The sequence below is a fragment of the Opisthocomus hoazin genome, chromosome 2, assembly GCF_030867145.1.
Source record: "Opisthocomus hoazin isolate bOpiHoa1 chromosome 2, bOpiHoa1.hap1, whole genome shotgun sequence".
In the NCBI taxonomy this organism is placed as follows: Eukaryota; Metazoa; Chordata; class Aves; order Opisthocomiformes; family Opisthocomidae; genus Opisthocomus; species Opisthocomus hoazin.
This window is the reverse complement of record NC_134415.1, coordinates 62780381-62805663: the sequence shown is the minus strand read 5'-3', so window position 1 is coordinate 62805663 and position 25283 is coordinate 62780381. Positions and strand designations below refer to the sequence as shown.

The following is a 25283-nucleotide window of genomic DNA, read 5'->3' as shown; positions in this document are numbered from 1 at the left end:
TGGCAAAACCTTCTCCTGGTGGCGCTGGGAATTGTTGCTTAGGCTTAGGAAAGGCTTCTGCTAGTGGTCAGTCCTGCCGTGTGCCGAACGCTTAGCCCTAACCCGGGGAAACCTAATTCCATGCGTGCAGGTCAGGACTTCCTCAAGAGGCCTTGCCTTTTGCCTAGCAATTTTCAAGAACGTGCCAGAGGAGAGGTGGTTTTCATAGACCTAAAGCCTGAAGAATGTGCGTCTTACAACTGTATATTTATAGAGACGTTACTAATCAATGATTTTGGTGCGTTTTAGAAAGCATCCTTTTGCAGTAAGTGGCAATCTTCATTGATGATTGAAAAATTAGGATTCATCTGTAGCAGAGCCCAGATCTTTTGCTGCCATTCCCGTGCCTTCCAAGCGTCCTTCCCTCCCTCCCTGTGAAATCGCCCCACCACTGGTGGAGAGAAGGGTACTTCACAGGAGGAAACATCTTTCGGAGGCCCACAGATCCCTTGTACTCCATGCGGTCGTTGCGCTGGGACTTGGTGGATGCTTAGAAGAACTGTGTGAAGCTGTATATTTAGACTGTTGGCGTTGAGCATACAAACCCACAGCATCTAAAAACAAGTACAGCTTCTCCCAGGGACACCTGCATGATGGTTTCTGTGTGGGAAGAAACAGACACAGTGAAAGGAGAGCGAAACATTTTGCCCAAAATGGCATCTTACAGAGTCAGATCTTTGCAGTGACAAATCTGCGCTGAGCCGAGCCAGATTTCACATTTTCTAAATGTGTTCTTAGGCGTCTTTGTCATGATTGGAAACACCACAGCTGAAGCTGTACATCAATCCTGAGGTTTTGTCAGCTCAAAGTGGTTTTGATGGCTGGGTGCTGAGGTCTCTGTTTACCCCGGTTTCTCTGTTTGCTGCTTACCTGGGCAGATTGCTGTGCCTCTGTGAATCCTCATTGATTTTCCTGGGAGCGAAATGTCGTTGCTGCAGCAGGCTGTGTACGTCAGGTACACTGAAGAACAAGATTATTAGGATTCTGTGTCATTAGCGGTGCTTCTAACGTACCCCATAGTGCTTTCTTCTCTCAGAGGGGGCACTGGTTATCTGAGCTAGCTGCTTCGCTGGCTCTTAGCACTGTACCACCGGGGTCTTGCACAGCCTCCAGTGTGTTTACCCTCACACAGCTGAGGTGTGGGGAGCGAGCATGGTACAAGCCGTTCCTGTAGGAGGTCAGATGTTGGAGGAGCTTGCACAAAATCGTTCAGGAAGTCTGTGGCTGAACAGGCAACTGAGCTCGGGTCTTAAGTGCCTATGACTGAATTGAACCATGAGCCAAGATCACCTCTTAGCTGAAGAAAACTGGAATACAGGTTGATGAAGTATGAGATTTTGGGAAGAGGAACAGAGAGCTTTGGACCTGTGCAGACCTGATCATCTCAATCCTTACCCAAAATTGCCCTTTGACAGACTGAGGTATTTGGTGTCAGGCAACTATGGATAGTGATGGGGTTGCTCTGTACTCACAAATTAAAGAAGTTTATGCCTGGAATATATGTATGTTTAACTTTGAAATAACAATTGCAGCCAACTGTTCAACCCCACCTAATAGCTATATCTTTCTTTGGCCCATGTGCAGTCAGGGAGACATTGCTTTAATCCTGTAATAATGGCATCTGATCATACACGTTTGTTAATTTCTGTGCAATAATCTAATTACCTACAAGAAAAAAGTCATACATTTTGTAAAGTTGTTTTTTTTTTTAAAAGTTCCTGGTGAGATATTTTCTGTTCAAATGGAAGAGATTTAGGTCAAATATCATGTGAAGTTTCCATTTATAGTTAGCTTTCAAGAGTTAATAAATGGTTACCTGTCACACAGCTGTGATGAAGCACCCAAGCTCAATGCTTATCAAGCTGTTGTAATTGGTACTTCCCATACTCTAGTTAGTGCCTTACAATCCTGATCCTCAGCAGACCAGAGGCTGTGACCGTATCAGAATTGCATGTCTGGATGTGTCCTGGGTGCACGTTACCATCTCCCAGGGCTTCTTTGGCAGGAAACTTGTGCATCTGGGCAGGATGGGAGCCGTGCTACGCTCCTGTAGGTCTTCTTATCTGCTTGGTTGGGGGACCAGCACCCTGAAGGATACCATGAGGCCCATCTGCCCCGTAAATGGAGTTCAGCCATGGTACATACACTGGACCTGCCTGCCACATAGAAATAGTCACCATCTGGAGCTCTTCATAGCCCTTCGGTCTAAGTAGGTGCAGCTTTGCATCTGCCCTTGGGCTATTGGGCTCTTTGGCACAGTCTGTTGCCCACCTGTATCCCCAGCCACAAGGGTCTGTACTGGTTTCCTACAGCTGCACCATTGCCTGGTGGCTGCTCAACTGCTTAGCTCCCCTTTCCCAGCCCAAGTGAAACACAAAGCAAACAGATTGGATTCCAAACCAAGCTCTCTTAGCTTTAATCAGCACAAGACATTTGCTTACTTGCTAGGATTGAACATACGCGTATGCCCTTCTGCCCTGCGGTGGTTTTGTCACCATCCCTCAGTGTTGCCTGGGCTCAGTCAGGCACGTGTAGGTTTTACAGCTCTGCAGAGCCCCATCTCCAAACCAGGGGATCTCTTCCTTTTACACAGGCAGCTTGCTCTTCTCCTGATTGGCTCCATAGTTAAGTAATAGTGTCCTGGCACAAAGGCACAATCCTCTGCCCTTCTCTCCTGAGCAGTCTGCGGGTGCTGCCGTACATCCTCCAGCTCTCTCCAAGGACCTGCGCGGCATTGAAACCCACCAAGAGTCCTCACTTTCTCGCCTTTTCTCCGGGAACCCAGCACTCTCCAGGCAGCTACCTCCCACACAGGAGTTGGAGAAAACTGGTTGCATCTATCAGGTGGCCATCTCATGGCCTCCAGTTTAGTGCTCCTATGCAACTAGATTTCATCAGATGCACATTAACCAATTACCTAAATTTTGCACATTAATCAATTGTCATTAACTGATACAGAATCTAGAAGAAGAATAAGCTCCTTATTGATAATTTTTAACCCTTTGTATTGGTATGGTTGTAGCTATCTGTGACATGTACTAGTGCAACATGCTTATGATACTTTCTATTTTTTGAGAAGCTCTTTATAAGCCACTTATAAATAGAAGCTTAATATGAAGTGTGACAGATTTCTAATCTTGAGTCTCTCCTTAGCCCTCCAAGCGCTTCCTTTCTGGAAATACAGAATATATCCAGTATGCCCTAGATATTCTCCATTCTTGCTGATGACTTTAGCTCTCAGCCATTGATTCTCTCCACTTCTTAATCAGTGTAAATAGATCAGTGCTGCAACTGTCTTTTTATTTAACATTTAAAAAGGACAAACAAGATCAAAGGGGCAGTGAAGGAGTGATAAATGGAAAATGTATTTTGTTGCTCATGTGATGCTGTGAGGCTGAGGGAGGCTCATGTCGATATAATACAAACACAAAAATCTGTAATTTTTTCCATTGAAATAGAGAGGATTGGAGTAGCTGAGTGAAATATTTAAAAGCAGGGAAAAAATATTGAGAAGACACCGTGTGGCATTTTTGTAGTGTCAGTACTTTGTGACATTCTCTTTCACCAAAGGCGGTGTGTGTCACGGTCTCCTTATCACCACCGGGCAAACGCTGTGGCACAAAATGCCTTGCTTAGGGTTGCACAGCATATCAGTGCCAAAATCAGGGATGGAACCCAGATTTCCTGGTACCCTCCATGTACTGCTGCTGTTCACCTGCTGTTGCTGGGGGAGAGGTTGAAAATAAGATATTTCTTCATTTATAAGGAGGAGACTCTAGAAGTGTAGGGAAGGGAAATGTTTAGGAGTCTATAGTGGGTTGGTTTGCTTGTGTACTTCTGTGGGGGAAAAGCCTGTGCATCAGACAGTCAGGTGATATGGAAAATTTAGAACTAATACCTGTTCATCTCAGCATATGTCATTCAGATTTTGTGGAGTCTGATCCCTCCAGCATCCAGCATGTTTTTACTTTGGCTTTAAAAGAAGTAAAGCCCTGTAGTTACTTTTCACGCTTTTCTGAAGTTCAGCTATGGACAGCATAATAATGAATGTCTCCAGGCTGTTAATATATTGACATGCATTTGCAGATGAGAACATCTACTGTGTTTCTCACAAACCGTAGGGAACATCAGGTGCAGAACTTGTAGGATTTAGAGCATAGCCAAAGCTAATGGCTGTAAATTGAAATCTAACATAACGCTTTCTCAGCCATAGGTTCCTCCCCCTTTTTTTTCCTCCTTAAAACTTTTGCTGTTGCGTCACTGATAAATCACAGCCCTTTGCTCTGTAATATATCCCTTCTTTATTTAAAGTTTTGCCTTCCTACCCATTAAACCTTTCCTCATTAGCCTTACTTTTACTTTTCAGAAACATATATTCAATATTATAGGCTTGGAGTTCTTTTGTTGTCTCCCCGAAGAGGTAAAACCCTGGGGGATTGAAGTATCTACTTGATAGGCTCACACAATCTTAATCAGCCTATAATGGAGCTAATGGCTGTTTGTCATCCTTGGAGATATAAATTTCCTGGTGATGTCTACTGCAGTCAGTGCATGAAGTGTGCTCTGACTGCCAGCAAGGTCTAATAACCAGGAGAAGGGCAGCCAGCTTCATTAGCGAGAGCGAGACTGAGACCATACCGGCTGCTTTTCTGGGGAACTCTGCTTTTTTGAATACCGAGGGGGGAAAAATGGATAATGCTGGTAAGTGAAATAACACAGATCTTCATTCTGAGTGGAGCTACGGGGTTCGTTTGTATCCTGTCTCGCTGCACGAGATGTGTTTCTTTAGCCTTTGTGGCTTCTTTCTTTTCAGTGTCCTTTATTAAAGCAAATTTCTGCGTGTAACACTTAAGTTGTTAACCCTTTAGCAGTCTGTTTTTTCTATTTTAAGTCTGTGTTTCCCGGAAATGTGAACCTAAACTATAATGTAGGATCTGCCTTTTTAAGGTTTTCAGTGTTATTTCGGAAGCTATGTGCAGGAAATGTGGCAGGAAGGGAAAACGCATATACTTCAGTGGGAAAAGATCTCTCACAGATTGCAGTAGGTGCGGGTAGGTAACTAATAAAGCTAGCAAAAAGTAGATAATGCATCTCTCTTGTATGTGTTATTTTAAGCTGTGTCTATTTTCTCCATGTAATGCCTTGCTCTCTTTTATGTTTAGTACATAAAATATTGAATAGATTTGCACCTTTTATCATTTTCTTTGATGCTCCAACTTTAGATTATGCATTTTCATGCCAAATAATGCACTTCATGGTCTCTAAGGAGGCGCACACTATACCAACATTGCATCTATGATGAAATGCATTATTTGCATTTCCTTTTGCATAACCTTGTAGCACTAAGCACAGCAAAAAGAGAGCTCTTTGGGATGGATATTTTGCATGTTGCTTTGACTGCTGTAAAACTTGAAAGTGTCATTGTCTCACTGATTTAGTACAATACATACCAGGACACAGAATCTCCAGTCGATTCAGTGCCCTGTGAAACCTGATCAAATCATCACCTTTGTCTAATGTTGACCTTAAAAGTGATGAACAGTGTGTGAAAAAATTATTCTGCAGTAGATTTCAGAGGTAATAGTATATGTGTAGCTTATTTTTTTGGGGGGGTGGTTTTCTTTTTTAAATAATAATAGCAAAACTCTTATGTCCGCTAAGCTGTCCAGGTCAATCTCATCTCAAGTGTATTGCTCTCGACTTCTGCGACAAATAGATTAAAGGGTCTTGCTGCTCTTATTTCTATAAGGTCCAAGACAAGAAAAAGAAAAAAAGAAGAGTTTCCAGAAATTCGAATGTTGGAATTGTGGAAAATTACATTGCCAGTACCCATGAACTTAAAAAGTGACATGGTCCTAGTATAGTGTCCATTTTTGTGAAATAAGCAAGATTAGGAATACACTTTGAACTTGGTGCTGTGGCTAGCTTTTAAGAAGCCTTAACATAATAAATGATAATGACGTATGTTCGATATTCCATGAAGAGGCAGAATTTTCTGGTTGGAGGTGAAGGATTCCTGTTCTCCGGCACAGAACGCCTGTGGGCAAGAGATACCCTGGCAGGCAGAGCTGCTAATTCCTCCAGGTTTTTAAACTCCCCAGCATCAACAACTAATACTATTGAAGTCTTGACAGAGCTATCACTTTAATCCAGCTATAAGAGTCTGTTCTGGAATGAGTCACATTTATTTTAAAGGCCAGTTTTGGGGGGTGAAGAGGGAAGCTAGTATCTGAAAACCATAGACACAAATTTTCCTCAGTGTGTATATATTTTTTTGCCTTAGGAAGATTCCAGTTTGGTTGCTATCTTCAAAATTTGGAAGTTAAAATAAGTAAGGCTTTGCTCTCTGCACAACTTTACCAACTACTCTCAAAGCCTCTTAGAACACCAATTTGGTAAATAACTCCAGATATTTTTTTTCATGCAGAAACAGAGAGCAATACTTTGCATTTTTTAGGAAACAATGTAAGTACAGTTTAAACTAGTTAAAATAAACCTTTTGGAAGGAAAATTAAAAACTAGTTGTAAAAAAAAATTAACCCCGAACCAACCTAACAGCAGGTGGAATTAAGCCTTAATGAGGACGTCACGGCAGAGGGTAAGGCCATGCTCCATCTTCCACCGTGGTTACCAGTGAGCTTCTCGCTGCCTGCGGTCAGCCTGGCCGAACCCCCAGCGAGCTGCAGCCCCGCGCATGGCATGGGCACGCTCCCGTCCCCTGGCAGCTCTTCCAAGAGTCCAGCCGCTTCCCCGCTTTGAGCAGTGTAGGGAGTGCATCTGTTTCCAAAAAGTCTACAGGGAGCTGGGTAAACACAGCTGAGTGTGCCGAGGTATTTGTAGGGCTCTTGATCGCTGATCGCAACCAAACGGAGCTGGGTGCCAGCGTGGGGACTGTGCAGCTGAATACCTCTGTAGTTCTGGCCCATGGCCTCTGACTTCCACAGGGATCTGACGTCCACCTTTGAAAACCCACTCGGTGTGACCTGGGCACCTACAAGATCGAACAGAAAGGAGCAGGATATTTGCAACCATAAAACTAACTGCCTAATTAATTTGTTCTTCAGCAGTTCGCCAACTGAAATATAAACATGCTAATGTATACAAACTGGATACCTGCCTGAATTCTTCCTAAAGAGATGCTATTTCTGGCAATACAGAATGGCAGAATATTTGCACAGCTGCGTGTTTCAGCCACGGAGTGTTAGAAATAACAATTTGGTTATCAGTGTCAGTGAATCAGGCCTTTGTTATTAAATTCATCGTGCTGCCAAAGAGACTTTCAAAGTCAGACCATGGATAATTGTTGGGCAAAACTCCATCTTCTGCTCTGCATAACAGAAATATCTCTGCAATTCATCACTCATCTTCTGTGCCATCATTAAGAGAATTTTCTGGCCAAAACTGTTACTTAAAAAGGTCAGTGTTGTTAACAGATCACCTGTGTGCACCCTTTAGCTGGTTTGGTTTGTGCTATTCCGTGATTTTAAGAAACAATGTGTTCATTAAAAAAGTCCTTCACTTTAAATGTTAGATTGCTTATATTTTTAATCTGTCTACGGAGACAGCTCCACATAATGATTGTCTGGTGTGTTCTTTTAAAAGCCTTTCCTGGAATAACAATAAAATATTCATCCATCTGTGTATGGCACATCGGGACAGTTCTAGTTGTATTTTTCTGCCTGTTTTGGCATCAGCTGTTCCTGATGGGGTGGCTGCAGGTATCCAGCCACAAGACTGCTGCTGCTACGGGCAGGGGAGGGCAGGCAGCAGCCCACTGCCTGCTCCACCAGCAGGTCCTCGGCTCCAGCTTTGCTGCACACGTCCGCTTCGGGCCAGACCCACCAAGCCTGGCGACAGCAATGATGTGATAAAACTGGCTTTAAAAAAACAAGGAAGGGCTGGAAATAACTCATGGGAAAGCAAGAGAATATAAAACTAGTGAGAAACTTGTGGTAGCAGGAAGAGAGAGGCTGCGGAAACAGGCGCACTCCCAAGTGACGCTTTTTTGGGGGGATTTCCTGTAAGAAAGCACCATCCCTTCCCCCAGAGCTCCTAGGCAGCTGTGTCCTTCCTGGGCAGGTGTCTCACCTTCGAGCGGCCAAGTCATTCGTCCCAAGGAGCGTGCCAACGTGCCGTGCTGAAAGCTGGGGTGGGGTGGGGGATGTCATCAGGGTCAGTGGCACCGTAACAGGGTGCTGGGTCGTGCATACCATGCTAGTATTGAAAAACAACGGGAGGTCTGGTTTCATCTTCGCTGGGGATTTATAGGACTTCTTTGCATGTGGAATATTATTTTATCACTAATGTGGTTAATTGTTACCCTGAATTATGGAGGCTCTGTGGCTGTGGCTGCAGGCTATGCCTTCCAGTAAATAACCTGTTTTAAAGGGACTGGAGGTCTTGGGCGTTGAATATCCTATCTCTGAGGTATATCCAGTAGCACATCAAACTGCATATTGGGCCAGTAGTGAAACTTGGAGCTTCCCATTGAAGCAGGACTGTTTGACCCGAGGCCTGAAATGTTGCTGGACAGGGTGAATCGCAAGTGTCATTTTAGCTGCCCTCTGCATGATATCACATGTGACAGGAAGGGTAAGAGACACAGGAAGCTGTTTGCTGACTGCAGTTGCCTTGCTTTTGAGTAAATGGTCATTTTTGTCTTTCAGTAAGTCCATAGGACTTACTTAGCATCCTTTAAAAATAAGACTGCTGGGATTGAATGCTCGTTAAGGATTTGTCCTTACAGATACTTTGTAGTCTCTTACCTGAATTCCAGGCAAACAGGGTATATCTATTTAAAACACAGGGGAGAAAAACAGTCGGATAGTTGGAAGAGCAAGCTAGGCAGTGGGCTTCAGATTATGATCCTGGTTTTCTCATCAACTCACAGTGTTCAAAAACCTCTAATGTGGCCTTTAGAATTAGGCTAGATAACAATCTTGATGTGTTGTAAGGTTCACTTGTTGCCCATAAAGGGCTCTGAAATCCTTTGGCCATCTAAGACTTAAGCTTGGCTGAATTGTCCCTGTCAGTTTGGAAACCGATTGAAACAAAACCACTTGCAATGGAGACAGTGACAAGTGTAACTGCAAGTTTGTCAGCCCTTGAGACGTGATGGCAACTCCAAGCTCCAGCTGCAAAATCAGTCGTGTCAGGCTGGCAACTTCTCTTTTGATCTTTGGTGGTACCTTGCCCAAGTGACTTGTGTATGTGTTCTTGGGGTTTTTCTGTCTCTTGTTCTCCCCATAGTGGGAAGATGCTTTTGGACAGGACAACAGCATCTCCTTTCTCTCCCCCTCACTCTTATGTGTAAGTTCACTCATTGTCCTTGCAAGATGTAGCTCTCAATGATGTCATGTTGACTTTTTTGGGTTCATATGCCATATACTATAGATCTCAAAATGGTTTGTACATGGGCAATAAAATACAAAGCAATCATCAACTCTTTTATACTACATTGCGTATCTTTATTTGTCTCCTACTTGCACTCATGGCCTCAGTTGAAGCAGATGCTATAGTGTATCACAGGTCACGGTCTGCTAGAAAGCTGAATTTCTTCTTCTTGTAATTTTAGAATAATACTCATGGCTTATGCCCCTTTACCCAGAAGCTGGAACAGTGTGCTTATAATGCCGTGATCTTGGAAAACATTTCTGCGAGGATTAAACTTCCTTGTGATGCTGCTGCTTCCAGTGTTATTTACAAGTCTGTAAACGTGTAGCCTAGAATAACTCTGTAGGAGCTTTCACTAGAAGTACCCAAATAGCATGTAGGACTAAAACTATGGTGCATCTTCTAATGTAGTGACCGTCCACCCACCCCACTTCAAATGGTTCTTTTTGGCTAGACATGCTGCGGTTCACTGTGTTGACACACACTCTTGATACTTTGAGCAACTCTTCAGTCGGTACAGTACTACTTATAAAGAAGCACCATGAGCTCTGGCTGGTTTGGGGAGATGGTATAATACAGATTTTATTTTCTAACAAGTTCTGATTTTGTTTTCTAGTAAAAGCTAGCAAGCATCAGACCATCAGGTGCTGAGTTCACGCCTTGTATTTACATCTGCTGGTTGTGTGGGTTTTTTGGCAAACTGCCCTCAGACCCCTGTTTTGCCCTCTGAATCATCACTGCCACCTATGGTGAAGAAGCAAGTGTTGTGCACAGAAGTAGAAATCCAAATTTGACAGCTATCGCTTCCCCATACGCTTCTAGCAAGGACCCGACCGTAGTTGCAGGAGCCAACCATTTCCACAGCGTGAGGCAGCATTCTAGAGGAGGACAGGTTATATTGAGAGGCACTGGTGCAAATTGCTCCAAGAAAAGCAGCCTGTGCTCTTGGGGGCTTCAAACACCCCAAACTGAGGGGGCTAGAAGCAAGCTACAAGGGGGAAAGCAAGACTGCATGACCCGAGAGCAGGTGGCTGATAATAAGGATCTAGACTGCTGCTGTTTAATCATCGTTCATTGTCTCCAACTGTGAGTCTTTTAGGAAATTTGATGCTTAATTATGGGGTGACTTGCAGGAGTATTGCTTTGGGCTCTAAAAGTAGACTGGATGGAATTTTACCAAAAAGTACTTTTTTTCCGTTCTGTCTCGCTATTTAACCATTTTTTATATTTTCACATAAAACGTTTATGAGACTTCTTCCTAAAGTATAATTAGAAAATATAAGTAGCTTAGGACTATAAGAATACCTAGCAACCTTCTCTTGGCAGACAGAAGTAAATCCTGAGTGAAGCAGCTGAGTTTCTCTCCCATGGCTCCTTCTGGCAGGTGGGTCCCGGCAGCCCCTGGGTGAACGTGGGGGGCCCAGGGCCAGGGCCAAGGCAAGCAGCCCCAGCAGGTGCCCGGTGGAGAGGCAGCAGGGTGGTGGAGGAGGTGGGTCACCCAGATTTGTTACCCCACACCCAGAGGCTGCGTGTTCTTGGCTCGGCACTAGAGGGGATGCCCCATTTGCTGCTGGAGATGCCATAATAAAGAAGCAGCCATATTCATTTGAATCAACCTGCCACCTTTACTGCAGATACTGGGAGGCAGAGGCTGATGTGGTTTGTACTGGTACACAGGGACAGCGGTACCAGCAGTAGGACTTTTCACAAGGAACAGAAATATGGATGATGTTTATGGTTAACTGCTTTCCTCCCAGAGGAAACAAACTAGGCCCATACTTGTCAGCAATGGGGTACTGAGTTGCTGGGAACATATGGCTCCAACAATGGACTGGAGTGCAGAATTAGGTCCCTGATAACATCTGATTTTCAGATAAAACAGAAGGCCCAGGAGAAGCTAAACTGGCCAGTGGCAAATATTTGCTTAATCCTAGTTTAGCACCACCGTTCCTGTAACATAACAATAACAAATTACTATGCTTGCATATTTCACAACTTACTGTATGCTAAAATCCCTTTAAATGTATTTCTGAATAGCAACAGGCTATTTCATACTGATAAAGACAATTCTATCTCTCTATACTGAGGCAGACACAGTGGGAGACAATCCCAGAAACAATCTTTTCAACCATGGCTTGACCATTGCTAGGAGAAGCCTTGCACAATGTAATTCAAACACAAACATGACAGCAGCTGGTATTTCCACAGGAAACAAAGTTGTGATCGATTCGTCCTAGCTCCAGCTCCTGCTGACTCACAAGTCCCTTCTGTCTTTCTCACTGGGACTTGCGTCGGTCCAAAAAGCGAGGGGTATTTCATTATGGAGGTTTGTATGGAAACCGTGTGGAGAGATGAACTGAAAATACGTCGATCTCAAACCAGCAGAAAATGCGCGATGCTGGGAGCTGCTTATTGACGTTTAGACCACAGTCCAGCAGTGCTTTGCTATGGCCGTACTGTCAAGGGAAATGGTTTGTTAATGTGGGAAGCCTGTGGAGTTCGTGTCAGCCTCTGTGTTTTAGCTGCTTTGTTTGTAGCTGCAGTTGTTATATAAGTCTCCTTTTCTTCTCTTTTCTGTTTCTGTTTTTGTTGTTTGGTATTATTAAAGTAACTAACGTGACACATTATTCTGTATTAATTTCAAGTGAAATTTGGCAACTTGTAGTGGTGGGATAAGGTTTAATTGCTCCTGGCATTTTAAAAAGAAATACAAATGACAAAGATATTAAACTGACGAATTGTGACAGCTCACATAACACTTTTTTCAATGGATTTTTTCCATGCATTTTTAATACCCAGAATAGTCAGCCTTAATACTACCATATTTACAATAAATGATTATTCTAATGGAGACATTCTGCTTTGTCAGGCAATACACAATCAGCAGTTTTCAATAAAGAATCTGAAAACTGTTTAACGTGAATTCTGTGACACAAACTTATAAATGCCAGACAATTTAAAATTGGGGCCAATATGCTGCCCTTAAATTGGGATATTAAGAAATAATTAGAGCACGATAAGGGCAGATTGCCAAATGTATCTTTTAAATTCCCTAGTTTATATCACTTAGCACCATGATTGTAATATATTATATGGTTTCTGTAAGGCATAAACATGCATTTCCTACACAAGAGCTGAAGGCTCTGAGTGGTGCCCGCAAGAGGTCGAAGTGGCTGTTTACTTTGGCATGTGTGGCTTCAAGAGGCATAAAGCATCACAGAATTTAGGAGCAAGGATGGCTTTGGGGTTAAAAATGGGAATGGGAAGCAATGGTAGAGTCCAGCTTTCCCACTTTTCCTACATAACTCAGTGATGGGGTTTTTTGTTTGTTTTCTCCTTCAGCACCTCACTTCAGGCCTCGTGTCTGCTCTGTGCAACCAGCGCCATGCCAGAGGTCCCTGAGCTAGTTCGGAGCACGTTTGTGTGGTGCGGTGCCTTTTGCCTGGCAGGCAGTAATCTGAGCCAGTAAACAGCATAGTCATGTCAGTACTGGTGGCTGCAGCCAGGCTGGTTAGCCAGCTCAGGTTAGACGTGATGCAGAGTCTTACTTCAGCGTGGCCTCCAGCTCGGGACACAGCTTTCCTGCTTCTAGCTGGAGGATCTTCAAACACTGTGACGTTAATTGATGCAAACAGGCCTTGGAGCCTGACCCTGCTTATGGTCTTGGAGGTGCCATCCATGCTGATGAATTACCTGTCTTCTTTAGAAGCAGAAGGTTGCACAGCGCTATGTGAGGGCGTATTGGTAGTTTCCGGGATTAGATAGTGTAGATAGTGGGGGGAAAAAATTTCTTACCTACATATGGGAAGTTCTGAGGCCAAATTAATTGTGATGAGGTCTTGAGCAAGGTTTTGAGATCCCTCAAGGTAAACAATTTACTTTGCAATGTCAGCAATATCTGAAGGTGATGATCATTACATTATATTATTGTATTGACCTCCACTTCAAAATAATGTAACATCTGTCAATGTTCATTGTTTTAGCTCTAGATGTTGATTCTTCGATATGAATACTAGAGGAGATGGAGTAGTTGTATACATAGCTCTTAATTTTCACACATTTCTGTCACCTTTGCAAACTCTCAAATTCTGTTAAGTGTTGTGTACATTCTTTAATACTGTAGTTCGGGAAACTTGTCTGCAAAGTAGAGTGGGCAGGTGCAATACTGACCAACTAGAAGTACTGTTCAGCACCATTTAGAGTCTTATTTTGAAATGCTGAAGGAGGAAGAACAGCCAGTGTTATTTCCACGTTTCCACCCAAAAATGTTCCCTGCTACCGGAAAGGAATAAGAAGGATGGTGGCATGGCCCCCTTCCTCTCTCAGGTGGTAGCCTGCCTCTCTCTTTCTTCTGCACCGCAGGTGAAGAAGGTAATGATATGCCGCTGGAGCGAGGAGGACAGTTCGTATGGCTGCTGTTTAAGAGCACTTTTCTGAGAACAGTGTTTTTCTGCTGCATTAGGAATGCTGTGCATGCACCAGTGAAGTCTGCTTCTCCCTGCAGTCCCATTGCCCGTTGTGACAGAGAAACACGCTGTTAACTGTTGTCTTACCTGATGCAATGGATTGCTAATTCAGGGACATGAAAGGCTCAGCTGAGGTAAAGATTGCCCTGAGAGAAGTTCCCTCATCGCTGCTTGCCATTGCAGCTAGATTTCTTTGGGATTTTTTAATTTAAATTCGAAAACTTGAGGGTAAATTCAGCTTTTTTCATTTTGTAGAGCAGGTGGCTCCCAGGCATTAAAGTTTGTGCACCTTTTCCAGATGCAGATAGGTTGTGCAGCCATTTCAGAGGACTGCCTTCGGGGTGAGCAAGGTGAGGGCAGAAGTTGGCATCATTCCTATGATCAGCATTTAACCACACTTCCGTGGCATTGCTACCTCTTGCTATGATCTCCTTTTCCTCTGCTCTGTCTGTAAGCTTTTTCCCCAGACCAATAAGTGCTACCTCAAGTAGTAGATCAGACTGCTAATGGAGAAGAGGAATTACGAAATCTTTCACCATTATGAAAGACAGCTGAGATGCGCTTGCCTGAAAAACAACACAAATAAACTTCTCAGCACATTGCGGATGGAGCTGTGTGACCTCAGGCTCTCCTTTTCTCTGCTTCTGGCGCACCACACTTGTCTTTTGCACCTTTGCCTTTTTACAGCTTGCCAGGAAGCACCTCAGCATCCACAGGATGCAAAAGCGGTGCTTCCCACAGCAAAGCATCTACTGCCTGCTGCCTTGCTGGATTAGTCCTGGTAACTCCTGTGGTCCCCTTCACTTTCATGTTCACACGCTAGTCTGCGTGCTCAGTGTGAACCCGCATCACTGGGGTTTCTTTTCTTTTTTTTTTCCTTCTGCCCAGTTTCACAGTCACAATGTATTATGGGCAGAATGAAAAAGGAAAACAAGTATTTTGACAATATTAGTAGCCTGGCAACTGTAAAGCTTTCCTGTGGCTTTGCAGAGGAATTTGGAGTACTGATTTTCTGTAATTCCCCTGGTTGTGCTATGTACTGTGCACCAGAGCTCCAGGTCTGCAACTGATGCCAGAAACCGGGTTGCTGTGCTCAAATCCAGTGTTTGCCTGAGCCTTCTGAGTTCAATTTTAGCACTGGTAAGACAGCATACGCGTTGCTGGTTTAGACTGCTTCCCCCCTGGGCCATCCATTGGCTGTCTCATGCTATTTGGAAGGGGGAGTGGGTGAAATCGTAACAGCAGTTTGGTTTCTAAAAGCATAGAAACAAAATGGTAAGAGAGCACTTACTTGTATCAAACCAGGCTACTTCTCAGCTGAGAGAAAAAGCAAAGAAAGTTTTCATGTGCCTCATTGACACTTGGACTTCATGATCTTAGAGGTCTTTTCCAACCTTAATACTGATTCTATGATTTCCCTCCTTGCCAACTCCCTGGTCACACTGGCTACCCCTGAATGTCAGAAAATGGAGCTTCTTTACAGCTGGTGTAAAAAAACTTCCCATAGCTGAGAAGTGGTACCTAAGTTATTTCCGATTTTGCTGTGTCAAAGATGACTAGTCCAAGATTTTTATCATCCTTAAAAAGCATATCAACACGTCCACTTTGCTCCCAGTTTTTTCCTCCCATTTCAGCAAACATTGCATAAAATCAAATTCTGTTACATGTTCATTTATAGAACAAGCTGTCTCCTCACAGTATTTATGGATGGCTGCATCACGTTCTTTACGCAGTTCAGGAAGCATTGCAAACACATGGGAGCAAAAATGTTTCCCAAGCAAAACAGCACACTCTTTGGCACGCGGAGGACTGACCTGCGTGGGTGATACTCAGCCACAGCGCAGAGCCTGTGGAAAGTCTGCAGTGCTCGGGAACACGGTTGGAGATGGAGTACTGGGCTAGGTGGACCTTTCCTATAGGTGTAGGAGGCATGCAGGTAGAGTAGGGAGGCAGGGAGGTCCCAGCCTGTTGCGAGACGCGTTAATATATAGTAGTGGCCAGGAGAGCGCTACGGAAGAGCTGCAGTTGGCCACACAAAGGCACAGAGCTGCTGTTTGTTTTGTAGCCCAGAGATGGAGCTGGCAGAGCTTTCTGGCCTTCTGTTTGTGGGCTGGGAAGGCAGTGAGTTGCCCGGGCTCAGAAACATTCCTCTTCTGGGGGTAACCAGGTAGGGTACACAGTGTACCCCCTTGGCCTCCCTTGTGACAGAACTGCATGCTTTTAAATCAATTGTCATTAATGTGTGTTGTAACAAATTTTAAAGTAAGTAAATGAGGTAGACCGGTAATCGTTAGCTGGTGAGTCTGACATCAGTCCCAGGCAAAAATATGGAACAGATGATACAGGGACTAAGCCAGAAAGAATGGAGAGACTGAATACAAATAATTCCAATTAGCATGGGCTGGAGGAAAAACAGGTTTGAGGGAATTATTTCGTATATCTATCTTGCTGCATTAGAAGATGTTTGGCTTGATTCCGCTGTGGAGAAACTAAAATGATACAAAATCAATATGTGATGTATCAAATCGGTTATTCCGTGCCTAAATGGCAGGCTTCAAAATACAATTGTGTTGTGGGAATTGTTGCCACCAATCAGGTCTGATTTAGGAGGTATTCAGCAAGAACTCGTTCTTTGCTCCAGGCTGTATGGTGCTACTAGTGCTGACTAGCAAGAAAATATAAAACTATTTTTAGGTGAGAAACTAATGTGTTCAGTATGGACAGATGAAAGGCCATATAATCAGGGGGAAAATTAATTAGGTCATAGTTACAGATTCGGAGGCTCAGTGTTGAGAAGCAGTGATTTTGAAAGATACTTGCATAATAATAGCATTATGCTGGAAGCACATGTTTAGCTGATGAGCTCTGTCCCAGAGAGCTAACGCACTCTTTAAATGTATTTGCAATGTTGAAAGATGTTATCTTGCTCTGGTTTGAGCACTAGAGTGACTGCTCCTGGGATATTAGGTAGTCTTTGGCATCCTACGTCTTCCCTGAAACATGAAAATCTGGAGAGGATTCAGGAAAGCCTTGTAACAAAGCAATCTGAGTCACTGTGAAAGACTGATGAAAGCAAATTTCTGAATATTCTGAACCTCCGTTGCACCTCTCCCGTAAATTGGTTTGCAGCTTTCTAGCTAGAATAATCCTACAAAGAAAACTGTCTCAGTGTTTCTTACTTGAAAATACTAGTTTGGACCTCTTCGTTCCCACTTATGACTTAATATTACCAAGATTTATCTATAGAGGTACGCTGTTGGGAACTGTAATATATGTATATATTACATGTGTGTATATATGTATTTTACATTAAAATATTGGTAACGGGTGATTCTGAATATATTTCAGATTAGAAGAAGGAAGGTAACTATTGACTAGCACCAGTGAAAAACACTATTGCACAACTTAAAGCAGACAGACTGCTAAAAAGGCTGGAAATGAGGGGTCCCAGGTGTTAGAAAGCCTCCAGCAGGATACTTGCTAATCAACACTCAGAATTCCTCATTCCAGTTTAATAAAGGCTCTGTTTCCACTGGAGCTAGCTGCATCTGCCTTAATTGCCGCCTGTCGGACACTACGGTATGGCAACGCTGACACACACAAGCCTTGGCTACCCTGCCTCCTCAGCAGGAGAAAAGCTTGTTGAAATAATGCCCATTATACTGTTTTTCAGTGCACATGTAGCTAAATGAAAGATGCTCAGTTCTTTCTCATCATCCCGGAGTCAGTGCCGGCCAGGGTTCCTGTACAGTGCATTAACTCATGTTTCTTTTATGTGGTAAGTACTAGCAAGTGGGGCTGGTGGGGGCAAGCCAGAACCAATGAAGTCATTTATCTCCACTTGCGCCGATGGAGGGCAGATTCTGGCCTTATTCCAGCGTCTCTGAAATCAGGCACCATCCTCATTCCCCGGTGTTGCTGTCAGCCTGGCAGTGTAGCTGGAACTCATACAGGGCTGCAGTGAAGACTGTGGTTACAAACCGCTTTGGTGTTTTGCCTAGTAGCAAGGATTCACCGGCTAAATCTGGCTGTTTAAGAGGCAAATTACCAGTGCTGCTCTTCATACTGCAAGGAACCGCTTTCCAGTCCTAGTACCGTATCTTTATGCAGGTGGTGTGATCTTCTCCCCTGTGCTTACTCTGGTGAAAGATAGTTTTCTTAAATTTTATTTAAAAAAAAAAAATCAAAAGGAACCTTTAAGTCCTGTCCTTCTTTAAGTTTATGACACCTTTCTTTGGGTGGCACCTGGGAATTCAACACCACAGGGCACCCCATGCCAGCAGAGACCCTTTGGGACGAAAGAGCTGGGAGTAGCAAAGCAGGTTGTGGTGAGCGTTAACGCTGTTGTCGGAGCACATAGCCAGGGTCTGCCTGAAATAAGGAGCAGTTCATTATGCCTTAAATAGATTGTGTACAATAATACGACCTACTGATTAGGGCACTCACCTGTCCTACTCAGTATCTACTCAAAATGCTGAAGCACTTTTTTTTTTTTTGGAAGGACGACTAGAAACAAGAGCTCTGCCCTATGCCACCGTGTTATAGAGAGGTGCTGACACTGCTTTATTCTCTATGTGAAAGCATCACCAGTGTTTCCCCCTAATCCCAGTTGTGAGGACAAAAGTCCTCAAATACTTGTACCACACCAGCAAACAGATCTGGTTGGTTTGGCCATTGGAAAGTAGGAGAAGCAGGAATTAATCCTTTCAGGCAGAAAAAAGGATTGAGTCAAGACCCGCCCCAAACTGTTCTGCGTCCTGCCCAAACTACTGTGTGAATGGACAGAAAGGGTCCCCTCCATCTAAATGCTGATTTTGTGTGGGATTTGGTCTGGAAAGGGAGCCCCTGTAGTGCAAATGACAGGGTATCTTGTTACCCAGCACTGTGCTGTCTAGGCTCATCTCTTGGGAATGGAGACCTCGAGTAGAGAGGGTAAGCTTTTTTCACCAAACGTGCGTTCTTTTGACAGTGCAGTATCACTTGAAAAGGAATAAGCTCCTCAACAAGTGCAGTCTTCAGGCTGCTCTCCAGCAGGCCTCTTTAAAAGTGACCGGACACCATTTATCCAACAGTGTAAGTGCTAACAGGGCATTGCTGTGGTGCGGACAGCTGTGGTGCTACCCCTAAGCGGACATTTAGGTACCAAGGATGAAAGCTTCAATGTATGGATAATTCTGGTGCCTATGCAGCTGGGCAGCAATGAAGGAGGAGGCTGAGGACCGTGGAACTGAGCATTTGTGAATCCACCCACATTTCTGTAAAAGGAAGTAATTTCTCACACAGCTCTCCTGTTACCCCCTAGATTTTGCCTGTAGCAGATCTGTTTTCTGGGTACGGTGAGGTACTCAAATAGCGCAATGATGGGGAGCCTGAGATCTGCTTTACACCATAGCTGGTCACCTCCCATCAAGTACACTCTTCCAGCTACATGGGGTTTTCAGGCTAAATGTACTCCTCCTATGCCTTGGTCTCTTCTGGCCTGCAACGAATGGCAGAAAAGACTTTGACCATAATGGAGATAGCTACTACGCACAACATGTGCTTTCTCCACACAGCAAAGGGAATGGGAGTCAAGAAGTCAGGCCTGGGTGCAGGCTGTTGTAACCTTTTGCTCACATTCACAAACAATGCCCTATTGTTGTGTTGCTTCCTGTAGATTATCCTAATAATGAGCAAGCAGTGAAGCATGAACATGTGTTCATGTTTTTTAGATTGAATTCTAAGGTAATAAAATGTGTTAGCTTTTTAAGGGCCGATCAAAAATGCACAAGAAGGTGAACTGGGTAAGACTGAGCACAGGGAATTTTTCTGTAACCCTCAAAACTTGGAAGCTTCCTGGAAGAAATGGAGTTTGTACCTGAGGACACATGATGCTTGCTTTCTTTCCAGCTATTTTATGATTTGGCAATTATATACATAAATTTCTTCTCTAAAAGGGCATAGTCTGATGTTGGTAGTAGAGGTTTCATAAAGGCTTGATTGCAATTATAATGGGGATAGGATTTTTTGAGTATGTGAAAAATACACAGCTCGACGCCTCACGTGGAGCGTGAGCCTATACAAACACGGATCAAGTACCTCGCCGGGGAAAATAGGAAGACCTGGAGCTCGTATGGGGCCACATCACTGCACAGGTGCTGAAATATTCCAGCTATTTACTGCGCCAGTAAGTCTGTAATATGTTAGGTATAAAACTGCTTGTCACTGAAATACATTTTAGTGACTTCAGTGGAACAGCACCAGAGAGGAGCTGAATGACGTCTCATTTTGGCAGTTCAGCACTAGGCTGTTAGCAACAGACTAATGACGTATGCACATAAATGTTCTGTCTGCGGAGAAGGTCGCGTTCCTCATATTCTGGGTTTTCTTTTGTCCTTTAGATTGGCTCAGCTTTTAGTGAGCATTAACCTGAGAGGTACATAACGTCATGGCACTTGGTAGGGTTTGCAGTCAGAAAGGCTCTTCCAGTCAGACAAATTATGTTCAATGTAAAAATTAACAGACAGACCAGCCTAAAATAGCTTCAGAAAGGGCATGAATTTTTCTTAATAAGGTGGTATGGTCCATTAGTTCATTAACGTTACTAGACAACTTATACAAACAAAAAATTCCTTGCATGAATTGTGGATCCAGTTACCTTATATTAGCTTAGTCAGCTTGACGGGGAAGGTCGTTTATAAAATCACCTAATATTTATCATACGATAAAGAGATGCCAGATTTGTATAGGCTGCCTGCACCATATTTTTTCACCTACTAATTTAATAACAGAATACCTTAAAATCCAGACATTTAATTTTCTTTCTAGTAGACTGGCAAACAGATCTCTTTGATATGTCTTCCTTTGTGTACCTCTTCCAATCCATGGATTTGAAGTGCATCAGGTCTGTCTGCTGGAACTGCTATTTAGACTTCTAAAAACTTAAAGGATTAATAGGATGTTTTAACAGAAGCATCTGTGCAGCGAGAAAGTTTTCAGTCGTGCTGGCCACACAAGAAAATTTGTACTTTTTTACCTGGGTCAACATTCAACTGACTTGCATCAGTTTAGCATATCTATACATGGATATGGATGAGTCTAAATACTTTCACTTTATAAACGATTTTACTTAAACTGATCCAGCCCTTGTCCGTAGACATCACCTGCCTTGTGAGGCCAGGAGTTAGCAGAGAGCTGAGCAATGGTTAAGTCTCCATACCTTTGAAAAAATTAACTTTTATTAGCTTGAGCTGCAGGGATCTGACTCCTGACAATGTAATGTGGTTTTAACCACACTTTGTCTTGAATTGGATGGAAGTCTGCCTAGATCCAGGAGACATTTGGTTTTCGTGGAATTCAGCTGCGCAAAATGAAGGTGGCCCTGTTTCATCCCTTAGCCAAAAGACGATCTCTCTTAAAGGCTGCTTTAGAAAGGAACAAGTATTTTCTCCGTCCATTAAGAAAAAAAAAAAAGCCACTCTGTGCTTTCCTGAAATCCTAATTCTGCATACTGCACTCCGATTTTTGTTCAGCATGTCAGAATAATGGGGATGGAAAGCACAGGACACACTTCTCAGTCACATAAATACATTGTAAAACATTCTGAAAGTTTTCGGCATGTCTCCAGCAATGGATCCTTGAGTAAGAGGAATAAACAAAGACGGGGCCATCAACCTGACCTCCGCATAAAACACTTAATGACTGCTAGCTACATTCATAAATTTACAGGCACTGGGTTTTATTACCATGTGCAAATTAAGGTTGCGGTTCATATTTAGTGTGCAGTTCATGGGAAAACGAAGACTCTGACATCTTGTGTTGTATTTTAGGAGTTTAAGTGAGTGGGATCTGTGCTTGAGAGTGTTTAGGACAACCCTCCCTCCTGGTACATCATGTGTGTAGGCGAGACTTTATATAGACTTTTGCTTACTGTTTGGGGAGAAAACTATTTGCTGTGGTACACAGCTAACATGCAAGGAACTGTTTCAGCTTTTCTGGAAAGGGTAACTGTTTAAAAAGAGAAATGGAGTGGGTGTGGGTGTCTTATGTAGGGTGTCCTTTTTTTTCTTTTCTTAACACCATAAAGACCTATCAAATAAGAAGGCCAGCATTTGCATACCCCAGTGACAGGAAAGTCCTACACCAGATAGCACAGTTCTCTAAATGACTTTACAGAAAATACTGGAGCATAATGCCAAGCTGGATTTTGTGGATCGTACCCCACAACCAAAGGTATCTGTGCTGCAGACAGAGAGCCCAGCGGATGCTCTTTGCAGTGCCCCTGAAGGCACTCCCACACGGTACAGGGCTGCGCCTTGCACCGACCCCGGGTTTTAGAGGGTGCTTGGCGTTGCAGCCTGGCTCCCGGTGATGCTGGGGATGGCAGAGGAGGCAGTGAGGGCTCCCCGGGCAGGTCACATTTTTGGAAACATGCATTTTCTTCCTTTGGCAATGGACCTTCTTGGGTTAAATGTTTTCTACAGTCGAATACTTACAATAAGCACTGTAAAATTAAGTCCTTTTTCTCCCAGGAAGTAACATACCAGTAAAGGTCTTATGACTGACTCTCCCATGTCAGCTTTGTGGCTTCTGTTACAGGACCATGAAAATATCTGAAGTACTATTTCTTTTAGATGGATTTTCCTTACTTTCCTGGGCATTTCTCTGAAAGCTTCTGTCAGCCTAATTTAATTGGATTGTAGCTGAAAACAATAATATTACATTTACATTAGCTTTAAAAGTCTCTGCATTCCCCCCCCCCCCCCCCCCGCAGCCCATCTGGCTTTAATGCTGCTGAATTTTAATTTAATGAAATTTGCTCATTTTAACTAACTAAATGTACTGCATTAATGATCTGCTGTATTAAGCAGGTACTTAGAAAAAAGTGTAACATTGATGTTTAGTCTTGGTAAAAGCACTTTTCACAAGAACCATACGGCATTCCTGCTTTAGTTCATATAATTGTTTTAGTTTCCTTATGGGTGGGTTTTGCAACTGAATGAACGTGAGCTAAACGTGATCTGGATCAGCACAAAAAAGCCCCCAGGACTAGCATGGTTAAAGCACACTGGTTCCCCTGGCCACCAGCAAGCAAATGAATGACGCACAAGAACTTAAAAAGCAAAATGAGACCCACAGATTGACATTTGATTTAAACAATCATCACGTGGAGGTAAAATGCCATGCATATGGGAGGAGCTTGAGGCCAAGCTCGCCAGGATTTCTGCCTCATTAAAAGCAGCCTTCTCCAGGGAGATGTGAGCAGGTTACTAGATCAGAATTCCCCTACAGCGCGCTGGCAAGGGTGCAAAACCTGGCCCTTTATAACCCTCCCCATCCACAGCAATGCGCTCGGTCACATGGAAGTTAAACAGGGATAGTATGTTTCCCAACATCACGGATGGCTTTAGAAAAGAATGGTATGTAAAACCTGTTAAGAAGAAAGCTACATCCAGTTTGGAGAATGAAAGACAGTGGCTGATTCTGAAAGTTCACAACAAAACCCCCAAACAACTGCTGGGGGGGGGGGGGGGGGGAGGAGGTGGTTGGGGTGCGTGTAAGCATGACATTGGAGCTACTTGTATCTTTGAACCAGTCACACCGTTTTGACATTAGGTCTAAAGCACAGGGCCCAGCCACCAAAGTCAACATCCACGGAACCCGTGAGGCTGTGTGACCCTCTTGGCTGGCTGCTCTTCCCTGGCAGAGCAGGTTGCGTGCATTGCCAGCCCCGCTCGCTTGCCCGTGGCTGCTGCCTGCGAGCCCTGCCGACCCCACCACCCCTTCGACCCATCGGCACTCACAGGGAGCCACAGCTTGGGTGGGTGCTGCCAGGCTGATCGGTGCCACGCCGCCCTGCCCATGCATTTTTCGGGAGGGAAATGCTGGTGGGCCCAGTGCACAGAGACCACAAGGGCGACTTGTTCTCTTCTGCCCTCATGTCCCCACTCCCTGGTGACATGGGGAGCAGCCGCTGCCTGTCCCCCCGCAGAGCCGGGGAGCAGCCAGTCGTTCCAGGCTGAGCCCGGGTCCTTCTCGGAGCCAGCAGGTAGGTGCAGCTGCACACACGTGCTTCCTTTAGGCATCATGCAGGAGCTTTCGGTCTGCCTTCCTGAGAGAAACGGGCTCGTACGATAAACGTTCTGTTACGGTGGCCTCTAATGACACCCCTTGAGCCCCGTGGGGATCTGGCACCAGACCTGGCAGCAGAGAGCCAGCCTGAGTCAGTGCTCTGCAAGTGCTCGTGTGTATGTGCAGCCAGCCAGACCCCGGCAGAGCCGACAGGGAGGGGACGTCGCTCCCCTGTTAAAACTCCGGAGAACTTCAGGTGGCAGAGGGGGATGCTCCACCAGCTCCACTCCTCAGGAAACTTTCAGTTGGTGTTTGCATTTTATTGCGAGGCAAGAGATGGAGCAAAAACCAAAAATCCACAGAAAAATCAGGCCATACAGAAGCAGAAGATTCGTTTTAAGCCCTTGACTAGGACACTTTTAACCGGTGGTGGGCCTTTCTCATGAATCAGCAAATATTCAGGCCAAGCACCATAGCTGTAATGACGGTAGGTGCAAAAAGGGGGTTTTCTGTGATGGCAGCAGGAGAAAACTGCGCGAGGCCAGGCCAGCTGCCTTGGAGCAGCTGGAAGCAGCAGACGGAAGAGAGCAGGGAGAGCCTGCCAACAAGGAGAGCGCAGCTGAGCAGGACGCCCTCACCTCTTTTGTAGCATCCTCCCTCCCTCATCACTCCAGATGAAATGTGGAAATCCTGCCTCAGGGTAATAACACTTCCCTAGGACCGGTGAGGGGTGCTCACATGCTGTAATAATAGATGCTGTGTAAGTGCTGCAGATGGAAGGTGGATATTGGCTCCGTATTTGCAAAATGGGAGTAATAAGCCCGATCTTGCAGAAGACCATTCAGGGACCATGTGGTGCCGGCAAGAACCCAGCCCAAGAAAAGGAGAGCACCTCCACCACCGACCACTGAATCTATTACTCTGCAGACACTGATGAATTTAGTGTATAGTGTCGTGCTGTGCAGAGTAAGTGGAACAGACACAGGGAGATGTCTGACATATATTTTGAGGTGTATTTAATATTGTAGTGCTTCCGGATTCCACTAGCATGCTAGGGGTTTTGGCCTCAAACCAATGTTTGCATCAGTACCATGTGTCTCTGGAACAACAGTGCTTACTTTAGAGCTGGCTATGAAAATAGTTTCCATTATAACCCCTTTTTTTCACATGCTTCTTCTATTTTATTTTATTTTGAAAATCCTCTTTTGAGTCAAAAATTTGCATTCTGTATCTTTGCCAAAAGGTGAAGATTTCCCCCCCTCTTTTTCTTAAGCTCAGAGGAAGAATCTTTCAGATGTTTTTGAGTCATGGGAGAGTGGAAAAAATGCATTTTCC

At 44.2% G+C, this 25283-nt stretch overlaps 1 protein-coding gene across 4 annotated transcripts in view; it reads left to right on the top strand.

Moving 5' to 3' along the window:
* The window catches only part of PHACTR2 (phosphatase and actin regulator 2), a 142574-nt gene that overhangs the window by 24954 nt on the left and 92337 nt on the right, over nucleotides 1–25283 (top strand). The window contains exon 1 of one of the 4 annotated variants that reach the window (XM_075413898.1): nucleotides 4337–4740. The exons of the other annotated variants lie outside the window; for them this stretch is intronic. Coding sequence (XP_075270013.1) covers nucleotides 4728–4740 — 13 coding nt within the window. The 5' untranslated portion in view covers nucleotides 4337–4727. Of the gene's footprint in view, nucleotides 1–4336; nucleotides 4741–25283 lie in introns of those variants that run through there. 4 annotated transcript variants of the gene reach the window in all.